Source organism: Lepisma saccharinum, chromosome 24, assembly GCF_977018435.1.
Source record: "Lepisma saccharinum chromosome 24, izLepSacc3.1, whole genome shotgun sequence".
Taxonomy (NCBI): domain Eukaryota; kingdom Metazoa; phylum Arthropoda; class Insecta; order Zygentoma; family Lepismatidae; genus Lepisma; species Lepisma saccharinum.
Window position 1 is genome coordinate 37,001,799 of NC_139252.1, and position 17,291 is coordinate 37,019,089.

General features: G+C 37.3%; 2 protein-coding genes across 2 annotated transcripts in view; both read right to left on the minus strand.

The window, feature by feature from the left end:
- The window catches only part of LOC145977964 (salivary peroxidase/catechol oxidase-like), a 53,520-nt gene extending 44,428 nt beyond the window's left edge, over nt 1-9,092 (minus strand). The window contains exons 1-2 of the mRNA XM_083110308.1: nt 8,941-9,092; nt 2,476-2,628 (exon numbers count right to left, since the gene is read on the minus strand). Of these exons, the coding sequence (XP_082966434.1) occupies nt 2,476-2,626 (151 nt within the window). The 5' untranslated portion in view covers nt 2,627-2,628; nt 8,941-9,092. The remainder of the gene's footprint in view (nt 1-2,475; nt 2,629-8,940) is intronic.
- A 6,254-nt stretch (nt 9,093-15,346) lies between these two features.
- LOC145977930 (salivary peroxidase/catechol oxidase-like) overlaps nt 15,347-17,291 on the minus strand; it is a 101,404-nt gene continuing 99,459 nt past the window's right edge. Inside the window, exon 14 of the mRNA XM_083110258.1 lies at nt 15,347-15,862. Within this exon, the coding sequence (XP_082966384.1) occupies nt 15,802-15,862 (61 nt within the window). The 3' untranslated portion in view covers nt 15,347-15,801. The remainder of the gene's footprint in view (nt 15,863-17,291) is intronic.

Here is a 17,291-nt window from a genome sequence, read left to right on the forward strand (position 1 = left end):
TCGTTTTTCCTATGTACACACTCTGACATTCTTTACATTTTACTTCGTAGATAATCCCTTTCTCTTCCTCTTCTCTGTTTTCCTTTTTCTTGTTTGAATTCTTCGCTATTCCTAAGATGCTTCTCCCTCCCTTCCTGCAAGTTTTAATGCCCGCTTTCCTAAGCACTTTGCATATCTTTTCTGTGGTCTTCCCCATACTCCTTATTCCAAACCTTCTCTCTTCTTCTTTCTCTTCCAATTCTCCCCTTCCTCTTTTCTTCCTTCTTCTGTTTATGTCCAGTCTATCCTGCTTCTCATAGCCATTCTTTTCCAGCTGTGTCCATAGGCTATTTATTTTGCCTTCTTTTTCACACTCCTTCGTACATATTTTCTTTATTCTGTCCTCCATATTCTTTATGAAATTTCCTTTTGTCACCTCACTTTCATCACTTCTTTTGTGGCAGAATACCCCTGCTGCACACTTCTTCTGATGCCAAGCGGTTTCAATTTCTTTTAATTGAATTTTATTTAAGGCCACAAAAAGAACCTTCTGTCAAAACGTGTTCTGAGACAGTGTGTTTTACTCATATGTGTCTCCTGAACGCATGCGGTGCATGCTGCACATGCGTCAATTGTGGGAAAAAGGACAGCTTGCTCTGCGACGACATTCATGAGCATTTCTACATTCTAATTTTTTCATATAGGAGAAATATTTATTTTACACGAGAGCGCTCAACTAAGCTTATATTACATTTCTTGGATCTGAAGTGACGCATGCATCAATTGTGGGAAAATAATTATTACTTTCTTTCACTTCAGATTAAAGCAAATCGATGGTTAAGATCAATTGAACAGTGTTTTTGGCAGTGGCGAAGCGTTCAAATTTTACGTAGTCATCGCAAGACTTGCTAAACGTCAGGGTCAATCTTTCAACCGTGGAGGAGGGGGGATCTTACATTAATAATGATGATAACCGTGTTCGTACAGACATCTGAAATTCATTTTTTTTTTCTACGGAGTATTTGATCGTAAAATAAGGAAGACTAAACTTTCTTAAATTCTACCCAAAAAATGGTAAAAACTGTTAAACCTCTCTCTCCGAAATTCGGATTGCCTCCGAGATCCGGGTAGTAAAATTTCCGAATCGATATTTAAAATTTTCCGGAATCCTGATGTTTTTTAACCATCCCTGGTGTGAAAGTAAGATATGTTAGGGAAAAGGGTTCTGTCTAAGTAAGTATGTCTGTCACCTCGAGAACAAAAATCTTGATCAGTCTTGTCATTCGGAATCATAGTAAAGAGAAAACAAAATGAAGTACTTCGTGTTTTGTAAAGCAAGAACATTATTTTCCGAAATCGATATTTGAACCGCAGAATAAAAAAAAAATGAAAAGGAGAAATACTGTGAAGGAAATACAATGGATCCAGAACTGTCCCCCCCCCCCCCCCCAGTTCTTTCTAGCGCTAACCGTGGGGAAATTTTTCCTTTTGCTTACTTATATTTTTTTCAATGTACCATTACTTTCATGTATTCTGTGTAAGTTGGGTTACGATGCTCTTCAATGTGTTTTTCTCTTAAAAACAAGAGCGTTGCAGGCTTTAGGCCTACAGTGTTGGACATTCTGAGAAGTTTAATCTTGATGACGTCACAGAAACCCTGCCGTGTTTGTAAAGAAGGGGGCTGAAAAAAAGGTCCCTTATGACCAGACCTTCAAGAGAGGTGGATAAGCGGTCGAAGGACCTTGGATTCGCAGACCTGCTGCGATGACTTGGTCCGCCTGACACCATTGCACTCAACAGGAAACGTAGTGGGCCGGTTGGGCACAGGGGGTAGAACTGGGCTCTCCTTTCCATGCGCTAAACTTAGCGAATCTCTTGTGTATTTCTAGCTGTTTCATGGCGTCGCGTGACTAATTTCGCTCAAATATGCGAGTATTCTGACATATTTTTTACTTCCTTTCTAAAAATTTTATTATTTTGCTTTTTCATCGCCGCATCTCTGGTTTTATGATACTTTAGAATGAGTTTCCATCCCTGTCTGCAAATGAACGTTCGACCTAGCAGGAAGCACAGTGAGGTCAGCATCGTCGGTTCCTGAAATACGACTTTCCTGCATGAACTAAATAGAATTATGGAACCAACTGCACTGCAAGCGAAGTTAGAGTACCGGACAGAGATGTACACGTAAATTTTCAATAATTATCGTAAGTACTAAAATTTCGATTTTCTTAAATGCGGTTTCATGAAATTATAAGTAATAGAATCGATGGCAGACAAATATATTAGGGTAGGTCACACACAACCCTGGTCTCTTAGGAAGTTCACTACACAAATCCTTCTTTAAATGCAACTTTCTGACCATTTGGGATGCTATAAGTACCATTTATATGATAACTTAATGCTTCGAAATAATTTGCTGAAGCTTCCCCCCTCTAGGGACCAACTAACCAACCACACAGAGACTGAATGAAAATATTAACATTAATAATACAATACCTGAATAAGAAGACAGATCGAAGCATTCCTGAGGATTGGCGTATGTCTGCTTTGATGAGAAGCTTGAGGCGTATGGTTGGAAACACGGTGGTTCGGTGCCCTCTGCAGCAAGTAGATAGAAACTACCAAACGCAAGCCACAACAGCTTCATGCCTGGTTAAAAAGCAAGAGCATAACATCATTTATGATAATTTGGGCACTTTGTAATATTATTTTCTTTAATAACTGCAACTGCTACGAATTCCGAAGCTGCAATTTCAAATTTGAACTTGTTTTCGTGCATAATGTTTGCAGCTAGTGGATAATTCGCTACATATGCTTTGTCCAGACTGTTAATGCATACGTTTGATTATAGTAATGGTCGAGGTTTTTATGTAATTACATATTTTTGTGCACTTAGCCAATTAAAACGATAAATTTCGACTAATTTTGTTACATATTTTGACATATTTTCAGATATAGCCCATTACATTGTTACCGTTTACAGTACATGTTGTGACATAAAATATGGTATTTATATCCTCTTCTCTACGTCCTTTGTACATGGCACAAATATTCAAAACATATTCCAAAAATATTTAAACATATGATTTCTACCAATCTGATTATGACAAGATTCCCAAGACATGAAACTAGACGAAAGGAAACAAGAATGAGGTAGGATATAGAAAGAAAAGATAAAGGAAGGAAATGAGAAAGGATATATGTATTTGCCGATTTAAAAAATTCCGGTATTTCACGCTTGAACTTCATTATTACGTGGAAACCAAATGATGTTTCGGCATCCCTCTCTGCATAGGAAACTGGCGATCGTGCGGTGAACTGGAGATTCTTAATCTATCTTTCTCCAACGGAACTCTGTTGCCAAATGGCATTGGCTCAATGTCTGTATTCCGACTGAGCAGTGGAATAGCTTTATGAGTTATAGCGGGAACAAGGAAACTGTTGTGTACAACGTCGGAGACGGCAGTCTCTAAAAATTTACTTGACAAGGAAAGAAATTGTCAGGCCAATAGCCTTCCAGCAATGTTAGAACATTAACTTTCCACAGAGCTCTAAAAAGTTATACAGTGTTCAAGATTCAATCCCTCCCGATCTTCCAAAGGCTTCTGTGCAGGGTTTTTAAAGATACAGGAATTTTAAATAAATTCAATTCCGGTCCAGGAAGAAAATCAGCAAGTGTAAATGTGTTCTGGACCGTAAAGAACCTTTTTATCTCTAAAGTATTTCAATTCAGTTCAGGGATCTTTTTCCGGATGAACTTAAATAACGGTCCAGGAACCTTTTTTCTGGCTGAAAATACGGTTCAGGAACCATTTTCTGGCTGAAAATACGGTTCAGGAACCTTTTTTCTGGCTGAAAATACGGTTCAGGAACCTTTTTTCTGGCTGAAAATACGGTTCAGGAACCATTTTCTGGCTGAAAATACGGTTCAGGAACCTTTTTTCTGGCTGAAAATACGGTCCAGGAACCTTTTTTCTGGCTGAAAATACGGTTCAGGAACCATTTTCTGGCTGAAAATACGGTTCAGGAACCTTTTTTCTGGCTGAAAATACGGTTCAGGAACCTTTTTTCTGGCTGAAAATACGGTTCAGGAACCATTTTCTGGCTGAAAATACGGTTCAGGAACCTTTTTTCTGGCTGAAAATACGGTCCAGGAACCTTTTTCTGGCTGAAAATACGGTCCAGGAACCTTTTTCTGGCTGAAAATACGGTCCAGGAACCTTTTTTCTGGCTGAAAATACGGTTCAGGAACCTTTTTCTGGCTGAAAATACGGTTCAGTAACATTTTTTCTGGATGAAATTACGGTTCAGGAACCTTTTTCTGGCTGAAAATACGGTTCAGGAACCTTTTTCTGGCTGAAAATACGGTTCAGGAACCTTTTTTCTGGCTGAAAATACGGTCCAGGAACCTTTTTTCTGGCTGAAAATACGGTTCAGGAACCTTTTTTCTGGCTGAAAATACGGTCCAGGAACCTTTTTTCTGGCTGAAAATACGGTCCAGGAACCTTTTTTCTGGCTGAAAATACGGTCCAGGAACCTTTTTTCTGGCTGAAAATACGGTCCAGGAACCTTTTTTCTGGCTGAAAATACGGTCCAGGAACCTTTTTTCTGGCTGAAAATACGGTTCAGGAACCTTTTTTCTGGCTGAAAATACGGTCCAGGAACCTTTTTTCTGGCTGAAAATACGGTTCAGGAACCTTTTTTCTGGCTGAAAATACGGTCCAGGAACCTTTTTTCTGGCTGAAAATACGGTCCAGGAACCTTTTTTCTGGCTGAAAATACGGTTCAGGAACCTTTTTCTGGCTGAAAATACGGTTCAGGAACCTTTTTCTGGCTGGATTTGAATACGGTTCAGGAACCGTTTTTTTTTCGGATCAATGAAACAATACGCAACTTGTACTAAATATAAAATGTGCGATAAAAAGGTTCCGGTGCTGTAGCTAAACCCAATAGAACCTATTTGAATTTATGGGTGCCTGAACATTTAACAACCCTCCTTCTGTCAGCTTTTTAATATGTCTGCTCTTACCCAGTTATTTGTGCATAGAAAGTGCCTTCTCCCTACCTATTTGCTCGCTCAATACTCAACTCAGAGAACTTTTTGACCGCTCTGTAAATCCTGTTAGGTTATATAATTTAGAACTACATAATTTGTATTTATGCCCAGATATTATTAAAATAATTAAATCAAGAAGGCTTAGGTGGGCAGGCCGTTTGGCACGAATGGGAGAGGAAGGACGAGTTTACAGGATTCTTGTTGGGAAACCTGATGGTAAGAGACCTGCAAGAAGGCCAAGACGAATATGGAGGGATAACATTGAGATGAGCCTAAAGGAAATCGGTAATGGATGGAAAAGATGGGATTGATCTTGCCCATCTTGCTGCAGCCATAAACCTTCGGGTTTAAGAAGGCTAGAGAGTTATTTAGTTAGTTAGCTGTAAATTCTGTTACTTGCGAGATGCTAGATAACGTAAATGTAGGATCACATTCCGGCCTTTCCAAACATAATACCGATTCTTACTTCGAAGTTATTCGCTGAAATAAAAGAGTTTCTAGGCCGATATTCCACCCAGGACAATTACAACCATGATATTTAAAACTGTAGGGCTCTATTCGATAGACAGAGCTTGCCTTGACCTTGTAGAGATCTATTCCAGTACTGAAATGCGAGCTTCAAGGTCAACTTGCGTTGTCGCATATGTAGCTCCGTCTCGATATGAACTGGTGCAGTTTCTTGATGTCTGCGATTCGTGGACGTTGGTTGTAATTATTACCACAGATAAACGTATTAGGTTATATCTTGACTAATCTCGTATTTGTGAGGAATCAGTAAAAAGAAAAAAAACGGTACCCTCCAGAATCTAGTTTTCATTTTGATGTACGATAAGCATCATCTTTTTGTTTCCGACTGTTGACGCTGTAACATAGTCACGCCTTTGCGATGGATTTCTTCAATGTCACAGCCCACGTGATCGTGTCTTTGCGGAGTGCATCCCGTGATGTCAGTGCCTTGAAATTTAGCAGCGCCATCTCTTGTTTGATAGTTTGATCCAGAAGTGAAAGCAGGCGCTTCCAAGCGGAGTATACCGAGAACTTCTTGCGCACTCTAAAAAGCGCAGAAGGTTTCCTGCCCGAGTTCAACATCTGCCTATAATGCGTCTATCTATGATGTTACAATGAGTGACACAATAGTGATGCTCACAAGGGAAATATCACTCTTACGTCACAGCAACGAGAGAAACGATTCGACAGGCACGACCTTGATAAACAAAGTAAGAGTATTTTTGCACACGTGTACAGATTGCTTTCAAACGTTAGCTCATGAACCATAAAGGGCAATCTGGAGACTCATGTAACGTGGGCAGAACGACTATTCAAAGCATTAAAAGAGCCACAGGAAATGGAGCGGAAATAAAACTCATTTCCATACAGCACAACGGAAACACTACAAAAGATAGAAAAATAACGGGATCATATGAAATTGATGAGATAGTTCGTTGCTCCGTATTTAGTTTTTGTGTTCGTGGAAAATACCCAATTGCTGAAACGGTGAGACTGAAAATATAAAATTTCGACGTTCAGAAAAAATCCAAGTTACGAATTCTGCAGACTTTGAACTAGCTAACTAACGCTCTAGCCTTCTTAAACCCGAAGGTTTATGCCTGCAGCAACACAGGCCTTCCATCTGTCCCTATCTTGAGCAAGATCTATCCTCTCTTTTCCATCATTACTGATTTCCTTTAGGCCCATCTCAACATTATCCCCCCATCTTCGTCTTGGCCTTCCTACAGGTCTCTTACCATCAGGTTTCCCAACAAGAATTCTGTAAACTTTGCTTCCCGCTTCCATTCGTGTCACATGATCTCCCCACCTCGTCTTCTAGATTTAATTTTTCTAATAATATCTTGAGATGAACACAAATTATGTAATTCTACATTATGTAACCTTCTAAATATGTATTTATATATATTGCATAACGAGTACTAGCCTGTGTTATAAGAGTTGGTCAAAGTTGTTCAAACTTTATCTCTGCCTGAGCCAAAACGAACGCATTGTATAAGACGCTACACGAGAAACATAAAATACAGTACGCTTACATTGACATTACTTGTAAAACAACAGAAAATGTGTTCTCAATTTTGTTGTAAGTATTCGAATGTGAATTTCCTTCTGTTGTCCCTTAAGATGGATTTATATTGACTAAAACTGCGTTCAATATTTCAAATTCACAATGTCTGCTGATGTTAACATAGCCAAAATAACGTTTGTAACGACCAGGAGCCGATGATTGAGGCCTGATTCTCTATTGTTGACAACAATTGTAAATAAACAGGAATTTCAAGTGTTTCGCAATAGCAGAAGCAAACAGTTAGTAGGTGTAAAATTGAAGAAAGCAAGAAAATTATTCATTAAATTAGGCACACACAGGAGATGTACTATGTAGATTTTCAGCGAAAAATGCAGGCTCGACCAGGACTCGAACCCGGGTCTCTGGCAATCCGTGCCATTGCTCTACCGCTGAGCTACCGAGCCGGCCTGGCTTCCCCAGGCAACGTCGACGTCTATAGTGTTTCAAAGGCAACAGATCTCGTTGCAGTAGCGCTTGCAGAGACGATTTCACACAGGTAAAACAGCGCCAGCGAAAATGTGGGGGAAGCCAGGCCGGCTCGGTAGCTCAGCGGTAGAGCAATGGCACGGATTGCCAGAAACCCGGGTTCGAGTCCTGGTCGAGCCTGCATTTTTAAACAATACAAAATCAATTTCTGTTTAAACCATTGTTAACCCTAGAACACTATCGTGTTCCAATATTACAATGTAACTAGCGCTACGTAAATTTTACGTATATGAAGGAATCTATTTTTAACACAACCTGTACATCATGAATATAAAATGATTCTTTGTGTACATGATTTTGTTTATTTTCGTTATCTTGGAGTTTTATTCTTCATTTTAAAATGTATAAACATGGTTTTATTTAACATAGAATAAAATTTGAATTCGTTATTTCTGTAGCTAAATACGGGACAAATGGGCGCCCCTAGAACATTTTCCGGGATACCAGGACGTTTCTTTAAAAAAGGGGACAATCCCATCTGGCAACCCTAAGTATATGTTGAGAAATGTTCTAAAGTATGGAAATAATATGTAAAATATGTGTCAAAACCTTATATGTACAAATATGAAAAATAGAAACGGAATTTTTCGAGTCTACATGCCAGGATGCGCAAAGATAATACAAAATTAGGGCTGAGCCGATACCACTTTAGAAACGATACTCTCACCGATTCCCGCCGATACCCATATTTGGAAATTACAATGATTTTTATTTCAAAATATTGGTCAATATTGGTGTGTAAATAATATTCGCCAAATATAACATGCATGAATTTGCCAATGAATTTGCTTTAGAATATTCAATAATTACATAAGAATATTAAAATATATGTTCTGTAATCAAAAAATGCCGTTTTCATTTCACAATTTGTGCAAAATGATGTGAAAGTTTGAATTTTTCATGATTTCCAGGATAATTGGACACTGCGAAAATATTGATCAATATTGGTGTGTAAATAATATTCGCCAAATGTAATATGCATGAATTTGCCAATGAATTTGCTTTAGAATATTCAATAATTACATAAGAATATTAAAATATATGTTCTGCAATCAAAAAATGCCGTTTTCATTTCATAATTTGTGCAAAATGAAATGAAAGTTTGAATTTTTCATGATTTTCAGGTTAATTGGACTCACGCGACATTTTTGTGGATCCCGTGAAAGATCAATATGTCGGAAAAGTATCGGCTGGTATCGGTAGATGAATTCCAATCAATACTTTCAGATCGGTATCAGTTCAGCTGTATACAAAATATAACTGATTTCATCTTCATACATAAATATGTATTTACATATATATCCGTTCCCTTCTGGTAACTCAAGACTAAGTATCATCACTGTACCTGATTCGTGGTTCTTCGGGCTGGGTTTCGTCGAGGTATTGCGCTGCTCCGTCGTCAATGTCTACTGTCAACAGCGAGATTGACCCAAACCTTCACGCAGACCGACTTTATACTCCACACCACTCAACCGTACTACGCAGAATGTATAATGGTATATTTATCAGTGGTATTATTCGCTCAGCTAGTGACACCACTGTTTCCGGCGTAACACACAACACTTTCCAGTTCTTGCTATAAATCACAAGGCTATCCCACTGACACCCATTGTCATTTGAAGAGTTCCGTCGGAGGTTCATAGAAGTATATAAGCCTGTTCACCGCACTCCAGTTTCCTGTGCATAGATGAAACGTCATAGTTTTATTCTGCACCTTGATGACAATGCTAGCCATGGCATTAGTCACTTTATACCCAGGAAACCATATTTTTTTTTCATTGTTTTTTTTGCATTTTGGTTGCATGTTTTAAAATAATTTCAAGGTTTCTATTATCTTCTGCTACGTTGTTTCGTGAATTTTACATGCATTTCCTATTTAAATTTCCTAACATGTTTTTTTTTTTAGCAAGTGCGTCATTAACGAATATTTTGTCAATGCAAAAGCACAATATTATTTTTAGGTCTGAGCAGATACCGATGTGTCGGTATGGGTTGAATTTTCTTTACCGATACCATCCGACAGCAATGATCATCATTGGCCTAAACTAGCGGCCAAGAGAAACAACTCGTTTGTCCTTTTCAAAGTTTCGTTCCTTGTGATTGATTGATTTGCTTTATTTTACTTCGCTTTTTTGTGCCACTTGAATAGACACTCACAAACACCCATGTCTGGGTTGGGATTCGAACCCTGGACCCCCTGGCGTTGTGTTAACAATTCCGCCACGGGGGCCGGCACCCTTCCTTGCGTTTTGAGGATTCAACACAGGAAGTTCAATGTAGATTTCCGTGAAATGCTGTTGGGAAGCAGATGCCAAGATCAAAGGCAGAACGAAAGTGCCGCACCCAAACATTGAAGACCGGTTGTCAACGCTATTTGGAAATGATAGATACAGTTTTTTCAGTAGGGCTGAGACGATACCACTTTGAACAGATACCGATCCCGAAAATTTGTTAAAAATATTCATCAATATTGATATGTAAATATTCTCTCCAATTATATGCATCAATTTATCAAGAAATTTGCTTTAGAATATGCAAGAATTACATCAGAATATTAAAATGAATGTTTTGTAATCACACAATAGAGTTTTTCGTGCAAAATTGGTGCAAAATAAAATTTAAGTTTGAATTTTGCATATTTTCCAGGATAATTAGACTTCGCGAAATTGTCACGCGGGATTTTTGCTGACCCCGTGAAAGACCAATATGCGAGAGAAGTATTGGTATCGGCCGAAATCGATACATCGGTATAGGCTCAAACTTAGTTTATTGCCATTATTATCATGCTGAGCCAATTTCGGAGTTGTTGGGAAAGGGATGAATGTCACTGTGGGGATTCCTACTGCGTGGCTGCTGGCCGATATCGACACTTGCAACTTGTTTTTTTATCTATTGAAAATTTCCTACTACGCCAGGGGTCCCGGGTTCGAATCCCGGCTTGGGTATGAGTGTTTGTGAGTGACCATTCATCAATTTGGTCATATCATCACTCATCCCCATCTTCGCAATTAGCCAAAAGTGGCACAAAGACGAAGTAAAAAAAAATCAATCAATTATTGCAAATAGCAGAGAATAATGACAGCAGGGCATAAACAGAGCCGGCAAAATTAGCGATATTATGTATCTATGTTTGTATATAATTTTACGTCGTTTTCCTCCTCGTCAGCCTAATTTAAATAGGAGGCTACAGATATTTGTTTCTTAATTTGGGGGGGTGTAACTAACATGGCGTAACTTGGTACTTAACTTTTGTGGGGGGTGCAGAATCGAAATTTTCACTTCCATAAAAATAGTGTAAAGGACTATTTTGCAAAATAACTGTTATGTTTGAGAAATCGCAAAAATCGGTTTTCATTTGTTTGTTCTCCAGGAAAATGCCCTTGTAAATTTTAACATTTGAAAATTCTGGGGGGCAAGTTCCCCCTTGCCGCCGCCTAGTTTCGCATATACAAACTAATATCGACTGAAAAGTATTTATTTACCATTTTATTACGGTATAATTTTACCAATTACATTTTTTTTCAGTCAGACCCAAATTTAAATCACTATGTAAGTTACATTCTGTTCCATCATATGCAAAAGTATTTTTACGCATCATTCTTTCATGCCTAATAAAATAGCATAATGATATTATTTTTTTTCTAAGCCATTACTTAGTAATATAATATCACATACGTAATATTCATATTAACTGTACAAAATACACCAAAAAAACAAACACCCGCTCTCAAATCTGGATATACTGCATGTAACACTATTTGTATATAAATTATTTGCATATATTTTTTTTTCTAAAATGAGAAAATGAACCACAGCAAGAAACTGCAATAAGATACGTCTGTTTTTATGAGCATCTGAAAAATTATCTACAACCTTGTTTAAATCCAAAGATTTTGCAGGCTTTTAGCTATGCGGGGAATAGTTATAACACTCATCCTCTCGTTACCAATCCGATTAAGAAGGTAACAGTTGATTTACCTTTAATTTAAAAATTTAGTGGTCAAAACTGGAAAATAGGTCCTAACCTCAATATCCTTTATGCTTTCACAAGCTGGAATCGATATGGGCTACTATGAGGATTCTGCAGCATTTTTCTAACACACAAGTGATAATTAATTAACATGTAGGCCTAGGGAATAAAATTGCTTACCGTGGTGATTTTTACACCGTATTTCAGTGTTATTAACACTTTAAAACTCGGTATCTGTGCGTTTTGTAGCCCATCCTACGTTCCGTACAAATTTGCCTGTCATTGAGGAAATCGTTACACAATAGCGAAAGGAAGCAACATGAAGATTCACATAAATTCTCTAGAATGAATTATAAGCATATATATATATATTATATCATAGCTGTTAGGAGAGGAATATCAGAAAAAAAGTACCCTCGCGTCGGCCTAAGGTTCAGCGAGCCTTCCACCGCAAGGGACGTGAATTTTTTTCTTTCAATCTCACCGCATTTATCAATAGTGCTTCCTTCATCCATGGTGTCTTTCGAACGACTGAAGAAAAGACTGACAGAAAGCATGAATAGTATAGAATAATTGCGATGAAGCCAAAATCACGGACAATCGCTCTACCTTGCCCAGCCCATAACAAGCTTTTTCCTTTCTGCCTTCGATATGTTTTGTCTACTCCCCTGCCATACTCAGCGTGTTATGCCTAGATAGGTGAAACCTTTGACCCTTTCAAGCTTGGAAGCCCACCGCTCCTTTGCTGCGAAAACATAACCTTTCTTAAACACCATTATTTTAGTTTTTCGTGTATTTACCTTCAACTTCCATGTTGTGCAATATTGTTTAAGTCTGTTCAATTCCCGCTGTAACTCCTGTACGTCGTTTGATATTAAAACGAGATCATCCGCATAGAGGAGCATTGGTATCGGTGTCCCGACTATCTCCGGTGTTTCAGCACCTTCTTCTTAACGTCATTACTAAAAATAATGAATAGTAAAGGCGAAAGTATGCATCCCTGTTTGACGCCTACCGTGCTCTCGTGCTGCCCAGACACCACCCCCTGCCCACGTTTGACACAAAATTTGACCCCTCTGTACATATTCATTAGCGTATTAATCAAGGTGCCACAGATGTTTACAAGCTACCTTGCCAATCTCAAGCCTGGAGAAAGTGTGAGAGGAATCAGTGTTCTATTCGAAAATATCAATATTTCACATAATTCTGTTGTAAGAGGTATTGCACGGGGTGTTAAGTCACCCTTCAATTTGATAGAATATTTAATATGTCATCGTAATTATCCACCAGACCTTTCACTTCTAACTGTGTTTATCGCAATTGTCCGTCATCGAAATTATCCGACCATCGCAATTGTCCGGCTACCAGTGTAGCCGCGTGTTTTGCGTCAGTATTATCTGTCAAACTTACCTTATCAAGACTGCCTTTGCAATTTACATGTTCCCACTTCTTGCATAGCTTGCTTTGAATCATGCGGGTGTCAGGCAGGCTGGATAAAAAATCATTTTCGATGATTTTTTGTATTTAAATCGGATTGTTTTAGATCGATTTTTTTAAAAAAACACACTTCAAATTCCTTGCATGGTTTCTGGCAATTTTTTTTTGTGGAAAGGCATTTTCTGGTAAACACCTGTGTTTGAAGTTCGATGAAAGCAAATAAAAAAATGAAAATATACATTTTACTGTTTCGGATACTGTATATATGAGCCTACTATGGAAATGTTTGTTGAATGTGTTAATGAGAATTGGCAAAATATCAACTACCATATTTATTTACAATTTAATGATAATATCACTCTTTGTGGTTTAGTATGATTAGTATTTCGTATATTATTCTATACAAAATGTTTGCTATAATTTGCCTATAAAAATTAATGATTTTTTTTATCAAGGGTAATGTAATGTAAGTGTGTTTATAGTTTATATATTAGGCTACATTTCCTTTCATACGAGCTTCAACCCATCAGTACATATATTTTGTTTCCTTTCTTTTACTTTTTTAGAGCCTAATTAAATGATTACGAGATTTATGTACTTTCACCAAAAATTGATTCTGATATGTACAAAATCCTTATGTACATTATTCTATAAATTATTTCTTTAAAGAGATTTAAATCAATTATTAAAAAAGATCACCTGATTTAATCTCGTGTCAGGTAAATCCTCCATTTATTTACCAGATTTGTCTTCGTCGTTGCTGTACTGTATCAGCACTCTCAGTGAGGTCCGGTTGAAATGACACGCTGCTGTGTAGAACGTAAGGAATTTCTTCATTTTAGCATTTCCTGATTAGTCCTAATGAACTAACAATTTTCGAACCCTGGCTCTAGGTAGCCACTTTATTGCAATTGCCATCAATGTCACTTAACATAAGACTATATTCACCATTGTACACACAGAAAACTAAATGCATCATATCAATTGATGCACCAGAATGCATCGATTGATGCACTATAGTGTTGTTTATGGCTTCTTCAAAGAATCAGATTCACATTTGATGCATTTGATTCAAGTGAGGATTTCTTTCAGTCGAGATGCACTTCAATGCATCAGTTGATACGTTTTGATGCACCTTGATGCGTTTTCATGCCCCAGAATGCATCTTTTTTATGATGACTTGAATTAAATGATGCACTTTGGTGTTTCTTTCACGACATACAAAAATGAACCAAAATGCATCAAATGTGAATCTGATTCTTTGAAGGAGCCATAAAACACACTTTAGTGCACCAATCGATGCATTCTGGTGCATCAATCGATATGATGCATTTAAATCTCTGAGTGTAATTCGAAACAAGACAAGATAACATCAACATTCAATGAAGTTCGCATAACAGAATTTTTCTTAGATTCTTTCAGATTATGCAAAGAAAATAACAATATACAGGCTGCACCAAAAGTCACAATACATAGGAAAAATAAATATGTTGTCATAAGAAACAACGTATTCGTATAATATACTCTACGTGGTTACCATTGGTTTGCAATACGTTTCTCCCACTCTTCATGAACACGCAAGAAAATAACACGTTAAAGAAATAATAATATGGAAACTTAAAAACAAAATTTTATTTTTCTATGTATGGCGACTTTTTGTCCACCCTGTATAATTGCACAATGCATTTTAATTATGTACTACTCATAAACACAAAGAAATTAACAGTGTCTAAACAATGGTGTGGACACATATGAATTGGACTTGTCTCTCCATCATCCTCATAAAACTATTCTTTCGCATATCTCAAAATTCATTTTAAACGAATTCATTGAAGGGTGCAAAATGGCCTGATGTGCCAACGCACCCAAAACAGTTTTAATTCAATTAATCAATTATTTTAAACAACAGTTCGACGTTTATTCGTAAAGGAAATAAAATAAAATATTAAATTTCATGAGTGGACCATTGGCCATGAATTCTAAAACCAAGAATATAGTATTTTGATTGATTTATTTAGATTGTGTGGCATGGTCAAAGGATAATAGTAAGTAAAAGTTCCTGGGTTCAAGTCCGGCCTAAAGCCGAGTGTTCTCTATGATTGAAACTTCGTCATCACACTAGTCTCATCGTCGCAATCAGCCAAAAGTGGCAGAAAAGGGACGGTACAAAAACTACAACTTACAGTAAGGCAAGCAATATGAACATTTAGTTTAAAGAGAAATATTTAGAAAATCAATCAAATGAATTAATAAACATACTTTTTCTTACAAAACATCTTTATTAATTAATACTATACATTTAACAAAATTAAAATATCATTCGAGATATTTTATAACATGCACGCCTAAACTATAGCTTATCTTGGTGCATATAGTTACATCATAATTTTTATGACACTGGCTCGCTGTGTGACATTTGAGGATCAAATACTATGTTTCTGAGCTGGAGCTGACTTTTTAAATTAACGATTTCATAGATTTAAATGTCCCAATGAGTGCATTCTACTTTGTTTTTAGTTAATTCTGAATTTTACGATGTGGGGACAATGACCCCTTGCCCCTAAATTTGTTTCTGCTAAAGTAGAAACAATACTGAATCAGACTTATTATATCCTAGCTAAAAATGTAATAAAAGAATTGGCGTAAATTAATAATATAGTGAATATGAATAATAACTTAGAATAATTAAGAATTATTATACGTTGCTCTTATTCATACAGTCATGGAAATATGAAGGTAGAATGTTCACTTTTTTTTGTAATCAGAACACGATAGATGTCTCCGTTTTATAACTTAGGGTTATTCCTTCCACTTTGCAAGGTCTATAGATGCTACTTCTTCACAGTTCACAAGAGGATTCCTGAAAAAATGAAAAATATACATATATCTAGTAAAAAACAAAATGAGTCGTAAATCGTAGTCAATGATGCGGATTTAGAAGTATTTCATAAACATTGGAAAATATTAGAAGTATTTCATAAACATTGAAAAATATGAAACCATTTTTAGGTTCAGTATGTTTTCTTTTGCATAGTTTAAACGTTTGAGAGATACTATTTATGCCTACTACTTTACTATAGGGGTGACACCTATAAATCATTTATTTCGCACTTTTTTACATTACATTCTGCATTGTGGAACATGTCTTTAGGTGAAATAATGAATTTCTAACGAAAATAATGTCTATTTCTTACATTTACGAGTACTTACTGTTACTCGTTATTTCGATTCTGTAACACACATTATGGCGATAGCGTACTGGTTCATCGAGCGTTGTGAGAGTGTTTTGTCGAATTATGCAGTGTTGCAACCTTGTTCACCGGAAAATACCTACTTTCGTGCCCAGATTTGAAATTATGCTAATACCTAACAAACCATTGACGTTAGCCTCACAAACCATTGACGTTAGCCCCACAAACCATTGACGTTAGCCTCAAAAACCATTCACGTTAGCCCCAGAAAAACATTTTCCGTAAGGTTAGGTTAGGTTAGGTTAGGCAAGCATAGTTAAAAAAAATATTAAAAATTAAAAATACTCGACACGTCATGTTATAGTGAAATCACGGCGAGTTTGAAACATTGACTACGGGGTTGACGTCATCTAACACACGGAACATTGTGCTCTCGTGCAGAAAGCAAATGGGCAGCAGAAACAGCGTGTCGGACAGAGATTTTCGCAGAAAACAACATGCATTTGCATTAAAATGGATCAAAACTACATTCACGAACTTCCACAACGCTACAGAAACTGATTAGCGTAAGTACTTTCTCCTGTAAAAAGTAAGAAATCCGTCACCTCTATAGTAAAGTGTTACCCTATTTACGTATATATAATTTCCCAAGCTTGAACATGCAACTATCATAGAGTTGGCCGGAAATAACAACTTGGTGCATTGGATTGTAAGGCCTTGAAGCAACATTCGTGTGAAATTGTGCGAAATTACGTTGTAAAAGTGAATCATCGTCGTCGTATTGTCAGCAGGTGCGGCGCCAGGGGGAAGCGAATGTTTGCTTGAGCACCCCTTAATTTTCTTCCGCACACCTTTTCCAAAACTTATCGTTAACCGAAAACACAAACACTTACAGTCATATTCGGTGAAGGCACATCCCCAGTGGTTCAGGTCGCACCTTAAGCTGCAGATCCAGTCCCGATTAGCCTTTCTGTGCGTAAAGTGAACTTAAAACAACGAATGAAATCAAAGTCTTAAGCTCGCATCACACGGAACTGGATTTCCAGTAGGTATGCCTTAGTTGGCGCTGGACTGGCTACCAATTTGCTAGTATTCGCC